General features: G+C 38.9%; 1 protein-coding gene across 3 annotated transcripts in view; it reads right to left on the bottom strand.

Moving 5' to 3' along the window:
• Positions 1-18,806, bottom strand: part of Mpped2 (metallophosphoesterase domain containing 2) — a 173,368-nt gene that overhangs the window by 112,216 nt on the left and 42,346 nt on the right. For 2 of the 3 annotated variants that reach the window (XM_042691478.1, XM_042691479.1), the window contains exon 3: positions 10,737-10,918. In XM_042691478.1, the coding sequence (XP_042547412.1) occupies positions 10,737-10,918 (182 nt within the window). Of the gene's footprint in view, positions 1-10,736; positions 10,919-18,806 lie in introns of those variants that run through there. The other variant, XM_042691480.1, reaches the window with a different exon arrangement.

Raw genomic sequence — 18,806 nt, 5'->3', positions numbered from 1 at the left:
AGGCTGTTTTCTTATCTAACTGGATTTCCATCTATCCATCAGTAAGACAGAACTAATACTAGCTGCCCATATCAACTTCCTGCACCATTATAAGCACTAATGACCTAATACACTCAAAGGTATTTTGAGTCCTATGAAAGAAAGATGTCATATAAATGAGAGGCCTTATAATTAATGTAATTTAAGAAAATGGCTGTCCCTATCACAGAGGATTAAGTTCATGTGGATCGCAAAAAACCTTCTCATCACATCCTCAAGTCACTAATGATCCTTCCTAACGGAACAAAATCCAATCTTGCTTATTGGGGCATATTCAACCGTTCTGTGTTTGGATTCATTTTTCCCAGGTATTTTAACTTAATTCTATACTAAATTGAATGATACTTTAAAGTTAATTTTGTCCTTATTGAGAAAATGTGCTACTATATAAGCTAGACCATGAAGTAAATCACTTCAGGGGAAAAAATAAAAGATGCTTCAATATAAAACAGAACGAGTTGGTAATAAGCATGAATCAACTGTTATTTGAATCAAGCAAGTATTCTTACCCTATACTGTTACAAATAAGAAAACAAGATATAGTCACCTGACAGAATTCAAAGGTAACTCAGACATGCATTAAAATCTTAGAATTATATACCAACAAGGAAAAGAAATACAAAAATCTGGATGCACTTAAGTGAGCAAAGGAAGTTTTGTTAAATAAAATATAATTCTAGGATGATAAACTTGGAAAGGCAAATTATGAAGCCAAAAACTGAAAAGAGGAGCCAGGTGCTAGTGGCTTACACCTCCTAGCTACTCAGGAGGCTGAGATCTGAGGATCACAGTTCAAAGTCAGCCCATGTAGGAAAGTCCGTGAGACTCTTACCTCCAATAAACTACCAGAAAACCAGAAGTGGTGCTGTGGCTCAAGTGGTGAAGTGCTGGTCTTGGAACTGGAGAGCTGAGGGACATCGCCCAGACCCAGAGTTCAAACCTCATGACTGACAAAAACAAACAGAAACTGAAAAGTGATAGTGTATTCCAGTCATTCCAACATTTGGAAGGCGGAAAAAGGAGGATGGAAAGTTCAAGGCTAGTGTGGTTTGCAAGAGAAAGTCTTAAAACCCAAAGGCATGTTACTTAGGGATAGAGCAATTCAAAGACTAGGGGTTGATCCGTAGTACCTCAAACAAAATAAAACAAAACACTAAAAAATGAAATGCACAGGCATATCGGATATTAGTTTTGGGAATTAAACTGAAGATAAGAAACTTGGTAGTAAACACTCAACAATAAGTAACAGAGAATTCTGGGCTCTAGGGAACTTTAGCAGTCTCCTCTGCAAATTATGAAGAAAGTCCTCTTTTTTTTGTCATTCTTAAAGCCTTTGCCTGTTTATCAGGTATGACTATGACTATCAAATGCTCATGAAATGAACATTAGCAGTCTGTCTTACTCAGGTCATTTCTGAAAATCCTCTTTGAGAAATGCTAGCCACCATATTCATTACTTAGCATGGTTGTTTTGTTACATCACTGTTCTGTTCAAAATGCAAATCCTAACTTGTCTGGGTCACCAGCTCCCATTTATCATAATGTTTGATTGTTCAGACAAAATGAGGAGCCTTAAATGTGTACAAATCATGCTTAGAAAGCATTCTGTGAATGTTTTAAACATGAACTAAACTCTATCCATGATATCCTAGCTAAAGCCTGGTATGCTGGAGTTTACAATGGAAGCTGGTGGGCAGGGAAGGTTTCAGAAGGAAAGAAGTTGAACCTCAATAGGGAAAGTGAATGATTCTAGTAAAAAGAGGGAATGTCAGGAAGGTGGCAGGAGATTGAGAAAAAACATATGGTTCAGAGGTTAACTAGAATCTGAGCAAAACATCCATGTCTGTTTGGCCTGAGGTGCTCAGAAAGGAGACAGTGTCAGGCTTCTGGTAGCCAGCTAGGACCACAGGGCTCATACTTTCCTCTGATTCACAGGCAAACTGGTCCATCAGCTAGTGGGTCTCTGACCAAAGAAGCAATACGGTCACTTTTCTGAAGTTCTGTTCTTTCCTTTCCTCCGTCTTCTGTCGTCCCAAGGAGTAAGAGAAACATACCCACAGGACACAAAGAAGGAATGGTGACATACTTGAAAATGTCATGATAACGCCTTTCCATTTCTTGACCACTTACTCCTTAAAGGCACTGGCCATCTTTAATCTGATTTAACATCCCAACAATCCTTAGAGTTTAAATATGCTAAGCAGTATACTTCTCCTTTTACAGATGAAAACTTAAAGATCACCCAACTAACTACATTGACACCAGGATTTAAACAGACTGAGTCAACCTAGGGTTCACATTCATCTCTACATTTTGTACATCAGTATACACACACACACACACACACACACATACACACACACACACAAGCACACACACACCACACCTGTCATACACATATGGTATAGTATATATACTATGCATACAATTTATATACCCAGTAATAAGGTGTGAGTTGCAGGATCTACTGGCAATCTCAGGTTTTTTAATGCATCATGTGTTTGTTTTTTAGAAAAAGAAAGATCATGCAAGCTTTCATAATTTAAAACAAAAGACTGCCATGAAGAGTAAAGATTTGCTGCCAATGAAGATATTCAAAACTATGTAACATAAACTCTCAAATACTGCTCAGGAAATTAAGAAAAAAATGAAATCTTTACTGAAGTACATTTGATAATATAGAATCAGTATCTTTTTCAAAAATACACATTGAGTGGGGGACATGACTGAAAGGATTTAGTTCATGCCTAGCAAGTTAGAGGTCCTGAGTTCAATCACCTGTACTACAAAAACAACAGTAAAAACAAACAAGTGGACTAAGCCCATAACCTTTGAAGATAAAAATTCTATGTCTAGGAATATAGACTGTGAGTCTATTGAAGCATGCTTGCCAAGCGTGAGCAGGTAGGATTTCATCACACTAGTGCATATAATAGTAGTAGAACAAAAGTCCCTTAGTGGCCAATAACATGTATCTAACTCACTAAGTCAGAGTGCATCTATGCATGAAAATGTTATGCCAACACACAGCATTAAGTTACAAGTTAATACACTTAGCTCTATTAATTCTGATAAATATTCATTAAATAGAAGCACTTAGAGGTTAAGATGTTTTTACTATGTATCAACTAAAAATGAGAGTAGAAACATTTCTGGAATGCTGTACACCAACTAGTGCTTACTTAGGAGACAAGATTACATAGGAATATGCTTTCCATTTGATACATAATATACATGTATCTTTAAATTATTGATGTGGAAAACTGTTCATGATGTAATATTAGGATGAAAAACAGACTACAAAACAGTAGCACAATTTTTGCTACAAGATGCGTGTGTGAAGGAAAGTAGGAAGCATTCTATAGGGATTCATCCTAAAATGTCCACATGATTGCCTCCATCCACAGGTAATCTTGCTTTCTTCTTTTCATAGATCTCTATATTCTAAGTTATCAGCAATGGTCATGTATTTTTCAGGATAATAAATGTAGCTCCATCTGTGAAGGCTTTTCCTACTAAAGACTAGCTTCTAAACTTTTGGCCTACCAATATCAGAACCACTGGAAAAGGGACAGTCTCTAAAAAACAGTGTAATTAAAAAGTCCTCAGTTGATGCTGTATTAGTTTCATCATGTGACACTTTCAGCTGGAAGAATAATCCCTCTGAGAATCCTGTCCAAAACTGAACAATAAGAACAGCAAGTCCTTCTTGAGCATTTTGCACAGTATACTGGAATCACTACTATCAGCCAACTGAAGTTTATGAAGTCATGTTAAAAGGAGGAGGAAACCAGATACTAGTGGTTCATGACAGTAATCCTTGCTACTTGTAAGGCTGAGATCAGGAGGATTATATCTGGAGGCCATCTTGGGCACACTCATGAATTCACCTTTCAACCAACAGCTGGGAACAGTGGCACATTCCTGTCATCCTATCTATATAACGAGTCCTGAAATTGATGGGACTGTAGTTCCAGGTCATCCTGGGAAGAAATATCTAATAGACACCATCAGAAAGCATAAAGCTATAGAAGAAAGCATAAGAGGATCATGGTCAGGGTGCATCTGGGAAAAAGCAAGCTCATTTCTCAAAAAAGAAATAACCAGTGCAAAAGTGGACTAAAGGCATGGATCAGCAGTACTGCACCTGTTTAACTTGCAAGCATGGAACCTTGAATCTAAACTCCAGTATTACTAAAAGGAGAAAACAAAAGGAGAACATGAAGAGGAAAAAGGAGGAAAAGAATGAGAGTCTAGAAACTATACCATATTAGACTACTTAATTTGCATCTGTAGGCCAAAAGTACCAGCAGGCAAATGAAATTCTCATAGTTTTATGTCTAGTCATTCACCTCGTGAATTTCAATAAACATTTCAGTACACTGAGTGTGTTCTAGCTTATAGTTAGAGTTCAGTGTATGAAGAGCACTCATTCGGTGCATGCTATTGTTTAGCAAGGAGAAAGACAGGAAAATGATTATATACCAACCAGAGGACAGGATGCATAGATGATTGACCAATGTATTTAAGGAAGCAACTAACTACCAGGAACTTCTGTCACAAAGGTTGAGTGAGGTCTCCTGGAGGAAATCATTCTGCAAGCAGGAATAGTTTACAATGGGAAACAGGTAGAAATAGTTATATTACGTGTGGAAATGGAAAGAAATTGGATGTGTATGCCACCAGCAGTGAAAATAAGAAAGTAGACACACAGGAGAGAAAAGACCTCCTAAAGCCCATTTGTGTAGCATCCACTGTCACAATGTAATAATTGGGTGGAAGGCTATCAAAAGCATTCTGAACTGTGTATGGTGGGTCACACCTACAATCCCAGCTGAAAGAGGGAAACATGCAGGAGGATCAAGATCAGACAGTAAGATTCTACATCAGAATAAATTACGAAAGTTAGAAGACAGCAGAAATTAGATCAAGTAAATGGTGGTTTTTCCAAGGGATAGGTGGGAAGAACACAGGGCCAAAGTGAACATGGTAAAATGACTCACAAAGTGTGCCTGTAGGGAAAGTGTTTTTAGAAACTACTGATGTTCAGCATTTCAGAAGAAACAATTTTTTAAAAATCACATTTTGGGCTGGGAAGGTGGCTCAGTGGTAGAGTGCTTGTCTTGCATGCCTGAAGCCCAGGGTTCTATTCCTCAGAACAACATAAGCAGAAATACCTGAAAGTGGTGCTGTGGCTCAAGTGGTAGAGCGCTAGCCTTGAGCTGAAGAGCTGAGGGACAACTCCCGGGCTCAGAGTTCAAGCCTTATTACCAATGGAAAAAAAAAAAAAAAAGGGGGCTGGGAATGTGGCTCAGTGATAGGCACTTGCCTTGCATGCATGAAGCCCTAGGTTCAATTCCTCAGCACCACATAAGGAGGGAAAAAAAAGCTGGAAGTGGCACTGTGGCTCAAGTGGTAGAGCGCTAGCCTTGAGCTGAAGAGCTGAGGGACAGTGCCCAGGCCCAGAGTTCAGGCCCCATGACCAACCAAAAAAAAAAAAATCACATTTTAACATACAAGTACTTTGTAATTAACGTATTTCTTTTGTTTGGAGGGGCAAATGATACTAGTGTTCGAACTTAGGGCTTTGCTAAATAGACACTCTACCATTTGAGACATGTTCCCAGCTCTTTTTTTTTTTCTTTCAAAATTTTCAAATAGGAGGGCTAGGAAGGTGGCTCATTGGTAGAGTGTTTGCCTTGCAGGCATGAGGCCCTGGGTTCAATTCCTCAGCACCACATAAGCAGAAAAAGCCAGAAGTGGCACTCTGGCTCAAGTGATAGAGTGCTAGCCTTGAGCTGAAGACCTGAGGGACAGCGCCCAGGCCCAGAGTTCAGGCCCCACGACCAGTTAAAAAAATAAAAGTTTTCAAATAGGGAGGGTCTTGTGCTTTTGGTCAGGGCCAACCTAGATCCCAGTTCTCTTATTTATGCTTCTTGTTTGGCTGGGATGACAGGCACATGACACCAAGCCCAGATTATTTAGATAAGGACTCTCATTCATTTTTTTTGTAACCTATGCTGGCCTGGACCCATTGATCACCACTAGGATTACAAGTGTGAGCGACCACTCCAGGCAACAAGTCACTTTCAAAGCCAAATTTGTAATTAAAAAATATTTTTGCCAAGGTCAACGAAGGAATCAGTACAACAATTGGGTGTGAGGGTCACAGTTTGGCTCACCAGAACCCACTGCTTTCAACCTATAGCATAGCTGGGCTACAATATTAATGATGCTATAAGATTTAGTTATCATTCTTAAAGGAATTTGGTGGCAACAATTATTGGGTACCTCTTTCCCACAATTCTGTTCAGTACCTGGTACAAGAAGTCATCACGTCTCTTTTAACTGGTTCTCTGGAAGACAACAGTTAAATTGAGAGAGGTAGACTGTTTCTGAGGATGAAGATTATGAGACCTGATCAACTAGATTAGGACGAGGGTCTCACTGTCCCAAATTCAAATCCTAAAATCACCTCCTATTTGTATGATCTTCATTTTAACTGTCTTTTTAAGGAGGGTCCTTTTCTCTTTTGGTAATGGGGCTTGAACCCAGGCAAGTGCTTTGCCACTCAGCTCCAGCCCAGCCCAAGGTCTGGGCCATTCATTAACTGAGCAACTCAGACCATCCATTTGATCTCTATGGTCTCCGTGTCCACTTCTATCACATTAAGAGTAGGACCCAATGGCCTCTGCCACTGATAACCACAGCACAATTCTCTCCACATTCTACCCTTTGTACTTGGTTTGAGCTCAAACTTCTTATGGCCCTGTGCAGTGCTGGCTTATCACATCAATTATCTTATATTAATAACTGTATGTGTTACACCTGCCAGGTGACATATGCGCTTATTAACCAGGGCCTGTCATCTCTGAACCAACAGAGAGCTCATTATGGGATTCTCAGGCCTTACAGCTGGTAGGTCAGGAAAAGAATCAAGACAGGCAGGACTGAGACACATCTTTCAAATATGTGCACTCAGCACATGGCCAAACAGCTACTCAGTTCCCACATGAAGCCACCAGAAGCTACAGAATTATCTTTCATTCCAGAAAGTTTTGTAGGGGGCCAAAATGCATTCATAATATCCCAGAACAATCAAGAAAAAGGACTCGGATTGGAATCAGACAGGCCCAGGTTTAGCAGCTCAGTGAGCTCAGGTAGATCTTTTAACCTTTCTGACCTTCATAGCTACTAAGTAAACTTAGGGGGGGAAAAAAACGCAACTGAGCTTCAGGTTCCTTGTCTGTAAAATGAGATTACATTACCAAGTCAGAAGGATGTTATATAGGTAAAGGGTTCCCAGCCTACAACAGAAACAGATTATTGCAGAGGAAGAATAAAAACCAGCTTGGGGGAACAGTTGAGATATTTGCAACAGTAGTAGAGTAGAAAGATGGAAATCAACCAGAGTTCACTGGACTTTAGGTACATTCCCTAATCGGTGAGACCTCACTCAGTGACAGTTCAGTGCCCTATAATGGCAAAGGTTTAAGGCTCAACTGACCCTGTCTCCTCTCTGCCAGCCTACCTGGCAGCTATTGCTGGAAATACTCTTTCCAGGTGAGAGGTTCCTGCCTAAGCCAAGTGGCAGAGTGTAATCACACACCATCTCTCACCCTGGGAGCACCATGAGGTTGCCCTGGTAACAGTGAGCTATTCTCAGCCTTCTCCATGGGATCCCAGCTTCTCTAGCCATATCCCTTGGGCTCCCTTTGGTCTCTCATTCTACACCCCATGCTGGCACCTCATTCTCCTGCCTCACAAGATCAGAGGGGAAATGAGAAATGAAGGGAACTGGCCATGCAGCAGGGCTCTAGTATTTTCTTTCCTTATGATTTTATTTCCTTAGATACAGCACATTTCCATTTATGGACTATTATCCTTCATATGAAAAAAAAAAAAACCCTCCCCGTGTTTACTTCTAATCTACTAAATAATTCCTTTGACCACTCCTTAAATATCTTTTGATGGTTCACTCACCACAGTCACCATTCAGTTATTAATGGCCCACAAAAACTCACTAGCAGCAATCATTTACTGATTAATCTACACAACAATCCAGAAAGACAGGAAGTATTAATCCTTAGTTCTGCACAAAGAAACCAAGGGGAAAAGAGGTGAACCCAGTTGCCCAAGGTCATAGCTAAACAAGATTATAACCAGGATCTAACTTGTCTTGTATGCTGTAAACACTTCCCACAGCTCTGGTCCCTTGCTAGGGAAATTACAAAAAAAAAGCAATATTGTTCATGTAGCGATATATAGTATTTATGATTCAGTTATTCTTCAATAACTGAAGAATAGCATGAAATGGTCAAAATCACCTCAAAATAGTTTTAACAGTTCCTAGACAAAAGTGGCTAAAATGAAAAGTTAAATTGTACTTGAATGCAAGTTTTACAGAAGTAAAAGATTGAAAAGATCTGTATTATACCCATGTTTGCCTGAATGGGACTGAGAACGGCGCTTTTCTTCATCTCTGTGTCACCTGTAAAAAGGAGGTGACTCTATTACGTGATACTTAAAACACTTTGCTCTTCTAAATAAGACTGAGTTCCTACTAAGAGCACAGAACATGAAAATTCCAGCATCAAATGTTGCCAAGGTCATGGTAAAGAGGCACCTTCATCCGGTACTAATAAAACCCATGGCCTCAGCACCTTGGGAAAGCCAAGAATCAGTGAATTTCACATCTTTAGGCTTAGTAATTTAACTCATGCATAGTGTTTCACCCTGAGAAATTGGCCAACAGAAGCAAAAACATATTCACATAAAAACTCACATTTCAGTGATAGTTACCAAAGGAAATACTGATATTAATTTAAATGTTCATTTGCAGAGGTATGTTTAACAAACCTATAGCTAACTATATATTATGTTACTATCAAAAATAATAAATAAGGAAATTATGTAAAATCATATCAATACTCTGTAATGAAAATAGCAAATATATATGTATATTCTGATGCTAAATTACATGCAAAATAGATATGTACTTTAATATTAATTATACAAAAATCAGGCAGATATGCAAAATCACATAAAAAGTAAAATAGTTATGTTACTCTTATTGTTAATAGTTATTGTTAGACTTACTGCTCATTTTTAAATATTTAATCATTTTCATGAATATTTTTCCATTAGAACATTTTATCATTGAGTCAATAAATTTTAAATTTCTCAAACTCTGCTTTAATTTGATGAAAAATGAAATGTTAAGGCTTCTAAGTTGCCTAAATTTTTTTACTGTACTGGGGTTTGAACTCAGGGCCTCACTTCATTCAAACTCCAGTAGCTGGTGTCCTACTACTTGCACCATACCTCTAACCCTACTTTTTGTTGGTTACTTTTTTGAAGATAGTGTCTAGCATTTAACTGAGATCCTCTAGATCTCAGCCTCTTAAGTAGCTAAGATTACAGGTATGATCTACCAGCAGTTGTCCCCTAAATTATTTTTATTGGAAGACTTTATATTAGGATGACCCAATATTCATGACATTATTCTTCCAGATGATTTCTGAGTTTCAGTATACAATCCTTGAGTGTTTCCAGAGATGCTGAACTCACAGAACACTTATACTTGTGTGTGTGTGTATGTGTGTGTGTGTGTGTGTGTATGTGTTTGCGAGTCTTGGGGCTTGAACTCAGGGCCTGGGTGCTGACCTAAGCAGTTTTGCTCAAGGCTAGCATTCTATCACTTAAGCCACAGCTCCACTTCTGGATATTTTTGGTGGTTAATTGGAGGAGAGGGTCTCACAAACTTAAACACCATCCTCAGATTTCAGTCTCCTATATAGCTAGGATTACAGCTATGAGCCTCTGGCACCTGGCCACTTGTACTTTTCTTTCTATGAGATGATTTGTGTATGTGTGTGTGCACACGTGTGTGCATGTACACACACACGTGTACACATGTGCTGGGGATTGAACACAGGGCTTCTTAGATCATAAGCATGCGCTCTACCAGTAAGCTAAACTCCAAGCCCCAGATCTGTCAATGCAGGGATGAATAACCTTATCACTGTCTTGCAGTGTTGATACTTGACAACTGCCTGACCCAACAACTGCAGAACCCTGAACCTGGGAAGGAGGGAGGTAGGGAGGGAGGGAGGGAAGGGGGATGGTCCTTCATAGTACAGTGGTCAGTTTCATCTTCTCAGTTTCTGGAGTTTTGCAGCAGGTCACCCGACATCTTCAGGGGTCTTATCGCACCCTCCTAGACACAGGAAAGCTGGTCCCAGTCAGCCCTGTGCTGGGGAAACTTCGCTTTCTATAAGGGCTTTCCACTTGCTCATTCATTTCTTAGAAATGTTCTCTTTCTACTGGGTCATTTGTACATCTTTGATCATAATATCTCGGAAAGATTGCCGAGCCACAATGAATTAAAAATATGATTCTAGGTCTCGCGTGTGCCCTCATTAAAGCCGAATGAGTGAAATGAGATCGCTTTCAAAGCTTCCCATTCCCCTGCCCCAGAGCCGCTGAGGCCAGACACTTAAAGGATGCACAGTAAAATTAAATATCTAAAAATTCATCTTTAATTAACAGAATTGGATTAAAGCTAGAGACGCCACCGCATATCATACAAGAAATGGCTGAGCTGGCTTCCAAGTGCTCTAATTCAATTAGGACGCCGTGAGTGACACTCGGACGGGAAAGGTTAATTGGGGCCGCCAGAACGCAATCATTCCTTACCTAACCAGTCATTAAACTTCTTAACCTCGGAGGGCAGTCCCAGCTCGGTGAAATCGCCTGTGTGGAGAAGGATGTCCCCGTAAGGCATCTGGATACCATCTGTTCTGGAGTGTGTGTCTGAGATGCAGACAAACCGCGTGTGGCCCGCTGGTTTTGGAGTATCATATGGGATGGGGTCGACCCTAAAGTAGACATAACAGATCCCATAACAGTTAAACACATTAGAACCCTTGCCATTGTCGTCACACATACATATCGACTGGCATTCAAGAACACACCCACACAAACCAACACAGAGGCAGGCAGAGGGCCCAGAGCAACAAGGGACCCTAGTATGTGAAGAAGATAGCAATCCCTCACCTACAGTTCCCACTGGACAAATTTTAAAAGTCTTACTTACCTGGTAGGAAAATGAAGGAGAAAAAATATCTTATATGAAGAGTCAAAAATAACCCAGGAAACTAATAGAGTAATTAATAATGAAGTTTGAGGATATCGAGCCCCAACTGAGAGAGCAAAATTATGCTATTTCTCTCTCATCATGCTTCAATTGATCCCACTACTCATTAGGAAATGGATAACTAATTTATTCCTTCTTAAACATGCATAACTCAAGCAATGAACTAATTTACAGAGAGCAGTCTGCACATGTTCTGCCAACCAAGAGGTAGAGAGTTAGCACTTCTATTTAATTTCCTTTCCACAACCATTCAACACCTGTATCATCTTGGGTTTTTTTTTTTGTGTGTGTGGGTTTTTGTTGTTGTTGCTTTGGCTAGGAGTTTCACTAATCAAATTGTAGGTAGGGAAAGGAATGCCAAATAACATTACATGCTAAAATATTACATGCTAAAAGAACTTTGCCAAGCTGATTTTCACCACCATGAACTATCTGCAGTGTCAGTTACAACAAGAATGTTAAAATGCCTAAGGCAAAGATTCTATTTAGTACAAATAGTATGATTTTTCATGGCCATGTATGTATCTATAGGTATTAATATATAGATAGTTTTAGAGACCTAAGGACTGTGAAATTACACCAGAGCATAAGAAACAAAAGGCAAGGCGATCAACCCCAAGCAAAGAAAATGAAACTGAACATTCTCATTTAATTGAGTGTAACAGTATAGTAAATAAACTAAGTAAAGAAATGCAAATCTGACTGGGAGCATTTTGTTTTAATTATTTAAGAGGTCTGTAGCAAATTTAAGGATGCTTTAAAGTGTATTAGCTCTTCACTGACAGCTTCCTTTAATTTCTCTGTAGGAATATATACTTATATGGGGGGTTATGGGCGAAAGGAAGCTGTAAAAATGCAAAGAGAAGGTCATAAGAGAAGCAAATATTCAATGCAAAGATCAGAGAATAAAATGTAAAAGAAGCAACAAGATTTTATATTAAAGCTCCACCTGCTACAAAGAACCGGAAGAACCCCCATGCAAGAGCTATTTTTACAGGCTTCAGTTCATTTTTCCCCTTTGTTCTCCTTTTTGTTTTCTTTGAAAAAACTATCTGTTTTAACTATGCCAGTTTCAGTGAGAAAACAAATGACATCAGTATGCAACTTGTATAGCTAGTCTTACTTTTCTTTAATGATTAAGCTTCTTTATCTTTGTCAGAAAACAAAGGAAAGTAAAGAAGAAAAAGAGGAAGAAGACAGAAAGGAGGGAAGAAGGGATGGTCAGAGGAAGGAATGACAGAACTGTGAAACCAGTTAATACAGTGGATCTATTTAGAAGCCCCCAAAGAGAGTTTAACTTCTGTAAAAAGAGAGAGAGAGACAGAGACAGAGAGAGAGTAAGAGAGAGAGATGAAAGAGAGAGGAAGGAAGGAAGGAAGGAAGAAAGGGACGGAGGGAAGGAGGGAAGGAGGGAGGGAAGGAGAGAGGGAGGGATTTTTTTCTTCTGTAAAGTCTATACAATTCCATGCTGTTGCCATGGAGAAAGTTTACAGATCCACTAAAATCCCATCAGTAACCTGAAAACCTTCCTGGTTATATTTAATGATGGGGTTTTTCATGTTTTTTTTTTTAATGTATAAGAATGTTTAGTGTTTCTCTTCCCATCAGCAAGACTAGATTACATCGACACCACCTGTTTTCTAAAACTACTGCTCCCAGAGAATGAACTGACTGCTCCCTTTAGCAGCTGACTGGCCTCATCCTCAACAGGTCGTCTTCTTCTATCAGGAATTATGCTCACTGGAATAGGCTTATCTGTATTTCTGCTAAATCCATCAGCATTTGAATAGCAACTTTATAAATCAAATGCTGGGTATAAAAATGTGAATAAAGTCATATCATTTCCATGCACATGTGTGTATCTTTATTTTCCAGTGTTCATAGTAAGATACAGACATAACCCTTAGTTCTCCCTAATTTAACTAAGCTAGTCACAACAACTGCATCAAAAATCCTTGAGAGGCTATACCAATCTTTTAAAAGAGGAATATCAAAGTCATCATTTTGGATTTCTTAAGTCGAATGTAGCATAGGTAGTAACCCTCACTGTAAACGTTCCCCATTTTATAGCAACCAATCATCTCACAATACAGAACTTATTCCTCTTCATGCATCCATTTTGGGCAAACCACTTCCACGTCTTTTCCCATCCTCTCATCTCCTCCAGAGAAATATTTAAATGTCCAGCAGAATTGACAATTAAATGCTGTCCAAGAAACATAAAAGTAAGGGAGTGGGGGGAGAGAACGGTTCTTAGTTTTGAGCTGAAATAGGGTATCCAAAGAAGTCCAAAGAAGACAAGATGAGTAGAGATGCCTCAGAAACCATCAACCTGACTGATATGATACTATCAAAGAGAAATAGTATGCATTTGGAGGCCATATGAGTGATTGATTTGGGAGCAGTGAGAAGTAAAAGAACACAAATGGAAAACATGCATAAATTCTCTGACTCCAAGGCACTGTCCTTTGTTGCTCACAGGATGAAGCCCAAAATGAGAAATGGCTTCAGAAGACTGGACAGTGCTACATACCAGAGACACATCCTAGGATCCATGCAGGGAGGCTGGGGATCGAGGGGATCAAAGAAAATACATTTCCACCCACAGATATTCAGAGTTGAAAATAAGATGTCTGGTAGAATGGGCAGGTTGCAGTGGAGATAATTAAAGCTGAGCCAACTCTAGGGAAACTACTACTCCCAAATTGGGCATTTGATGAACACCTTGCACAGACAAGTCAAGACAGTTATTTTCACTGCAAAATCATGTTTAAGGGAATCCTGTCTTCTACCAGAAGATCTGCACATTCTTGTGGTGTGAAGAGTCTCACACTCCGTTTTCCTCTATCGTGATCAAGTTAACCACTTGCTGGTTACACTGCTGACTTCTAAGATTACTCAACATTTCCCTGGAGGCATCACATCAAAACATCAAACATCCTAGCAAGCAAATATCTTACCAAGGCAATTTAACCCCCAGTGCCAGATTTAAAAATAAGAGTGAGATTTGCAAGTAAATATTGGGTATACCCAGGGAAAAACAAGATGACATGGGAAGAAGGAAAGGAAACACAGCATCATAAAAACCCCAAATTAGCACAAAACCTTACAGGGCATCTGGCTCAGTACTTTCTACAATGCTTGAATCCCCTCAACTCTTTCCTTACTTAGCTGATATAAATTTTCAGTCTACTGTTTCTAGACAAAGGGAGATTCCAAGCTGTCCTTTCTCCCAATGTAATGCATTTTGTTTTTTGATAGCTCTGCTTAGTAGAAAGCTTTGCTCCAGATTTGGTGCCTCTAAGAAAGCTAAGCATGGTCCAGGGACTTGGCCAGGAGCCTGAATTGAGTAACAATTCTGGCTGAGTCATTTGCTTTGGGCAAGTTTCTTAATTCCTTTGCACTCATCTGTAAAATGGGGATAATCATCCCTAATTTGCTATATTGTAGTGAGGTTACAAACTGTCACATAATGGAATCTGCCACAGAGAACACGTTCGGAAAACAGAGAAGCAGAATAACGAGGGTGAAGTGTTCAAACACCTTGGCACAGTCCACTGAATATTTATGAAAAGTGTGTTTTACTGGTACTATGACCAAAACAAAACAAAAACAAAAACCTGAGGTTAAACAGCTTTAAAAAAGGAGTCACTTTGACTCATAGGTTTAAAGACTTCAATCCATGATATTTGGCTTGTAGTAAGGCCAAACATCGTATGATGAAATAGAACTGCATACACCATAGAGGCCAGGAAGTAAAACAGTGAAAAGATGGGTCTATTTCCTTAAAGGACATGCCCCCCCAATGATTTTCCCTTCCTTCCACATGGCTCCAGTTCCTAAAGGTGCTGCCCTCCCACCCCCAACCAGGCAAACAAGTCTTCAGCATATGATCTTTGAGGAAGAGTTCAGAAACAAATCACAACATAATCTAACACTAATCAAGGGGCTTACCACTGCTACCTTGGATTTTTTCATCAGTAAAATGGATATCAAAATGGTACCTATCTCTGAAGACTGTTGTCAGGACGAAAAAGGATAATGTGCTCAAGGCATTTAAGACAGTATCTGACACACAGTATTCAATCAGTGTCATTTTATACTTTTGGTACTGCTATTAATCATAGTGGAGAATGCTTGCTTAGTATGCACAAGACCCTGGGTTCAATCCCAACACTAAAGAAAGAAAGGAAGAAACTAGCCATAGTGTCACTAGAATCGCTGATTTTCTCTGACCTATCTCTCCATGTATAATAAAGAGATGATAATATCTACCACTCAAGCACTTTGTGAAAATGAAAGATCACAATACATGGCACCAGCACATGTAATACATGGTAAATAAATACATTTATTCCTTCCTACCTCTTTACTTGCATTCTATATTCTGAAATAAAAGAATAAGAATCCAGCTCCCCCCTTTCTTTTGCAACAGTTCTTCAAATATTTGCAAATATCTACTCTAATTGAATAGACATAGTTTCTTCAATTTTCCTTCGGTGATGGGATACCAGGTACACTTAGGACCTTTGTGATTTCTAGAGACAATTCCACTAGTCAGAATCTCCCATTGATAGTTAGCATTTAGTCTCTGCAAACACATTGGCCAATGAGCTATTCATCAAGAAATATGCTTGTCTAGGCCATGAAAGGTGTGCTAAATAATTTGACAGACCTATAGAAGAAACCCAAGCCATCACTTAAATTGCTTTCTAATTAACTTTCTAAGTTTGGTTCCACGTGTGAAGCCTTGCTTCTGAAGCATGATATTCAAAGGCTTATAGATCTCATTGCATATTGAAACAAACAAACCATTCCCCTTTAGTCAGTCTTGATACATTAATGTACTTAATTCATAAAAAATAACATGATACTACTGCTTCCATTATTGAGTCTTCTGCCCACATCAGTTTTCTTTGTTTCTTGTTGTTTTGTTTTTTTTCTAAAAAAAAAACTTCATACAGAGTTATAAGCCTCCTTGATAGATCTTCAACAAAGCTGTTATCATGTGATTTTTTTTTTAATGTCATGGCTTTCTCTGTTAGATCATCTATGTAGTTAAAAACCTCACATATGCAATTAGGCAATATTTCAATATGAGAAAGGAACAGTGGCCTTACAAAGAATTTCAACCAGATTTCAAATGTCTTTTGCATCTTCTATCCTACTCTAAAACCCTGATGTGTTTATGCATTTTATAGACTTTATGTGCTTATGCATTTTGCAGATTTTATCTACAAAAGTCTTCCAATGTGACATTAAAGCTTTCATTTTTATAGAAAAAATTGGGATAGCAAGAGAGCTAAAATTACATTTGTGATGTTATGCTATCAAACCTAGACAGATACAAAACCTGCAAACACATTGTATCTTAAAATAGACTTACAAGTCTTAAATTTCTTATAAGATTTATCCACTCTGAAAACATCTTGTTCAATGCACATTCCATGCTATGGTGATCACAAATCAGATCTTAAGTGATTCACTTTCCCAGGAAGACTCAAACTCAGAACTGGAACTCAGGTTTCCTAGTGTAAAATTCACTTTTCTTACCACTTCCTTCATTTTATCAGTTAAAAATACCTGCATCTAGAGAATAAAATTGCATGTTACAGTTCACAACAGGATGAAACAATATATGGGTGAGATTTTTTTATGTTATGGAAAACATAAATGTTTCTCATTCTCAGAGATGCCAAGTTATAAGAACTGTTGGTTCTTAGTATCAATTTCTTAAGAAGGATTGTCTTTCTTGACAGATAAGCCTACTTAAAGGAACACTGGTCATGGAGAACAGGAACTTTTGAGCATTTTGAACACTTACCACATTTGTCAGAAATCAGCTATGTGATCTGAGCAAGGCTCTTCCCCTCTTTTAGGCTTTGTTTCTCAAACATGGAGAGAGGGTTAGCCCCATGATTGCTAACACATTTTATATGTCACCATTTACAAGTAAAAAATTTAGAAAAAATCCAGTCTCTGGAGCCTCTCGACACATGTCCTTTGTCTTCACAATTTTATTTTCTGCTGTCCCAGACAATGCAAAGACAAAGACAATCCTAATCTATCCAAGAACAATCAGAATTAGCAAGACTTTACATAAAGAGGAGTGAGATTGTAATTTAGGTCTCAAGACAGAGCTTCCAAGTGTATCTAATGCAAAAGAGAACAAAGAAGCCAGAACTCTTACACCACACGAACCCAAAATGAAAAGGACTTGATTTAGCCAAGGCACTTTAGAAATAAGGCTGTTCCTGTTCTCCTAAAACTAAGAGCTGATGAAATTCTCCTGCTTTAGTCACTACGCCCCAGAACAGTCATGGTGTTGAAACAAAGTAAGCAGAACAGAACCAGATGTATAAATACATTCACATTTGTACCATGGGCCTTGCTTCCCTTTAACTGGTGAACTGCTGTATCAACACTCTTCTATCACCAACTAATTACAGCTAACAAAGCCCACTGCATGGAATGTGTGTCGCCTCTATTTTTTTTTTCTGAGTACAAAAGTACAGTGCGATGTTCAATGAATATTAAGTGGTCACAATTTAATTCTTTGAACACCGCGTGCAATATGAATTCACAGTCCTGTTACCAGGGGCCATTTGAGGTATTTTCATAGGCAATCAGGCTGGTTACTGTCAGTCACTGAAATCTCTCACATTGCTGGGAAATAAATAACTCACCAAAAACAATACATTATCCAGGGTTATGTTTTTCCCTGGATAATGGCATTGGTAAATTTTGAGAAATAGCATTGTATTTTCTTAAATGACTCTTGAGAAAGAAAGGCATGTGTCACTGTCCTGGGTACCTGTTATTCTATAAGATCAGTTGATTAGGAAGTCAGTCAACAACCACTTCTTAGGGGCTTAACTGAGTGCCAGATTATCTATGTAATATATGTATATGTAATGTAATAAATGCCAAGGAGACAAAAACAATCAACAAGAATGGTTCCTCATAGGATTCTGGAATAATCTATCAAATTACTAATCAAAAACAATGCTCATTGACATGACTGGTAACCTCTCATTCACTTAGTTATTTAGCCAGTATTTATTGAGCACTTTCCAAGTATATCTGAGATGCCCTGTGTGATATATATCTAGATGGATGGATAGATAGACAGACAGACAGACAAATGTATAATTTATCAAACCACAGGAAAAGTGCTATAATCCAGAAGTTCAGCCAGGCACCAGTAGCCTACACCTATAATCCTAGCTACACAGTAGGCTGAGATCTGAGGACTGCAGTTGGAAGCCAGTCTGAGCATCTAAGTTCATGAGATGCTCATCTATAATAAACTACTCAGAAAAGTCTGGAAGTGGCGCTATGGCTCTAGTGATCAAGCACTAGCCTTTAGCAAAAAGAAGCTCAGGGACAGTCTAGACACTGAGTTCAAGTTCCAAGACTGGCGTGCACGCACACACACACACACACACACACACACACACACACACACACACACACACACACACACAAAGTTTAAAGTGTTGTGGGGTAAAGGAACAAATACCTAACTCTGCCTGAGGCTAGAATGGGGCATAGAATATAAGGCAGAATGTCCATTTCAAACGGGTGAGACAAAGGTTGTATCCACTCTG

The sequence above is a fragment of the Dipodomys spectabilis genome, unplaced genomic scaffold, assembly GCF_019054845.1.
Source record: "Dipodomys spectabilis isolate Male_0828 unplaced genomic scaffold, ASM1905484v1 ptg000145l, whole genome shotgun sequence".
In the NCBI taxonomy this organism is placed as follows: domain Eukaryota; kingdom Metazoa; phylum Chordata; class Mammalia; order Rodentia; family Heteromyidae; genus Dipodomys; species Dipodomys spectabilis.
The sequence above is the reverse complement of the archived record's forward strand: the minus strand, read 5'-3'. Positions and strand labels throughout refer to the sequence as shown.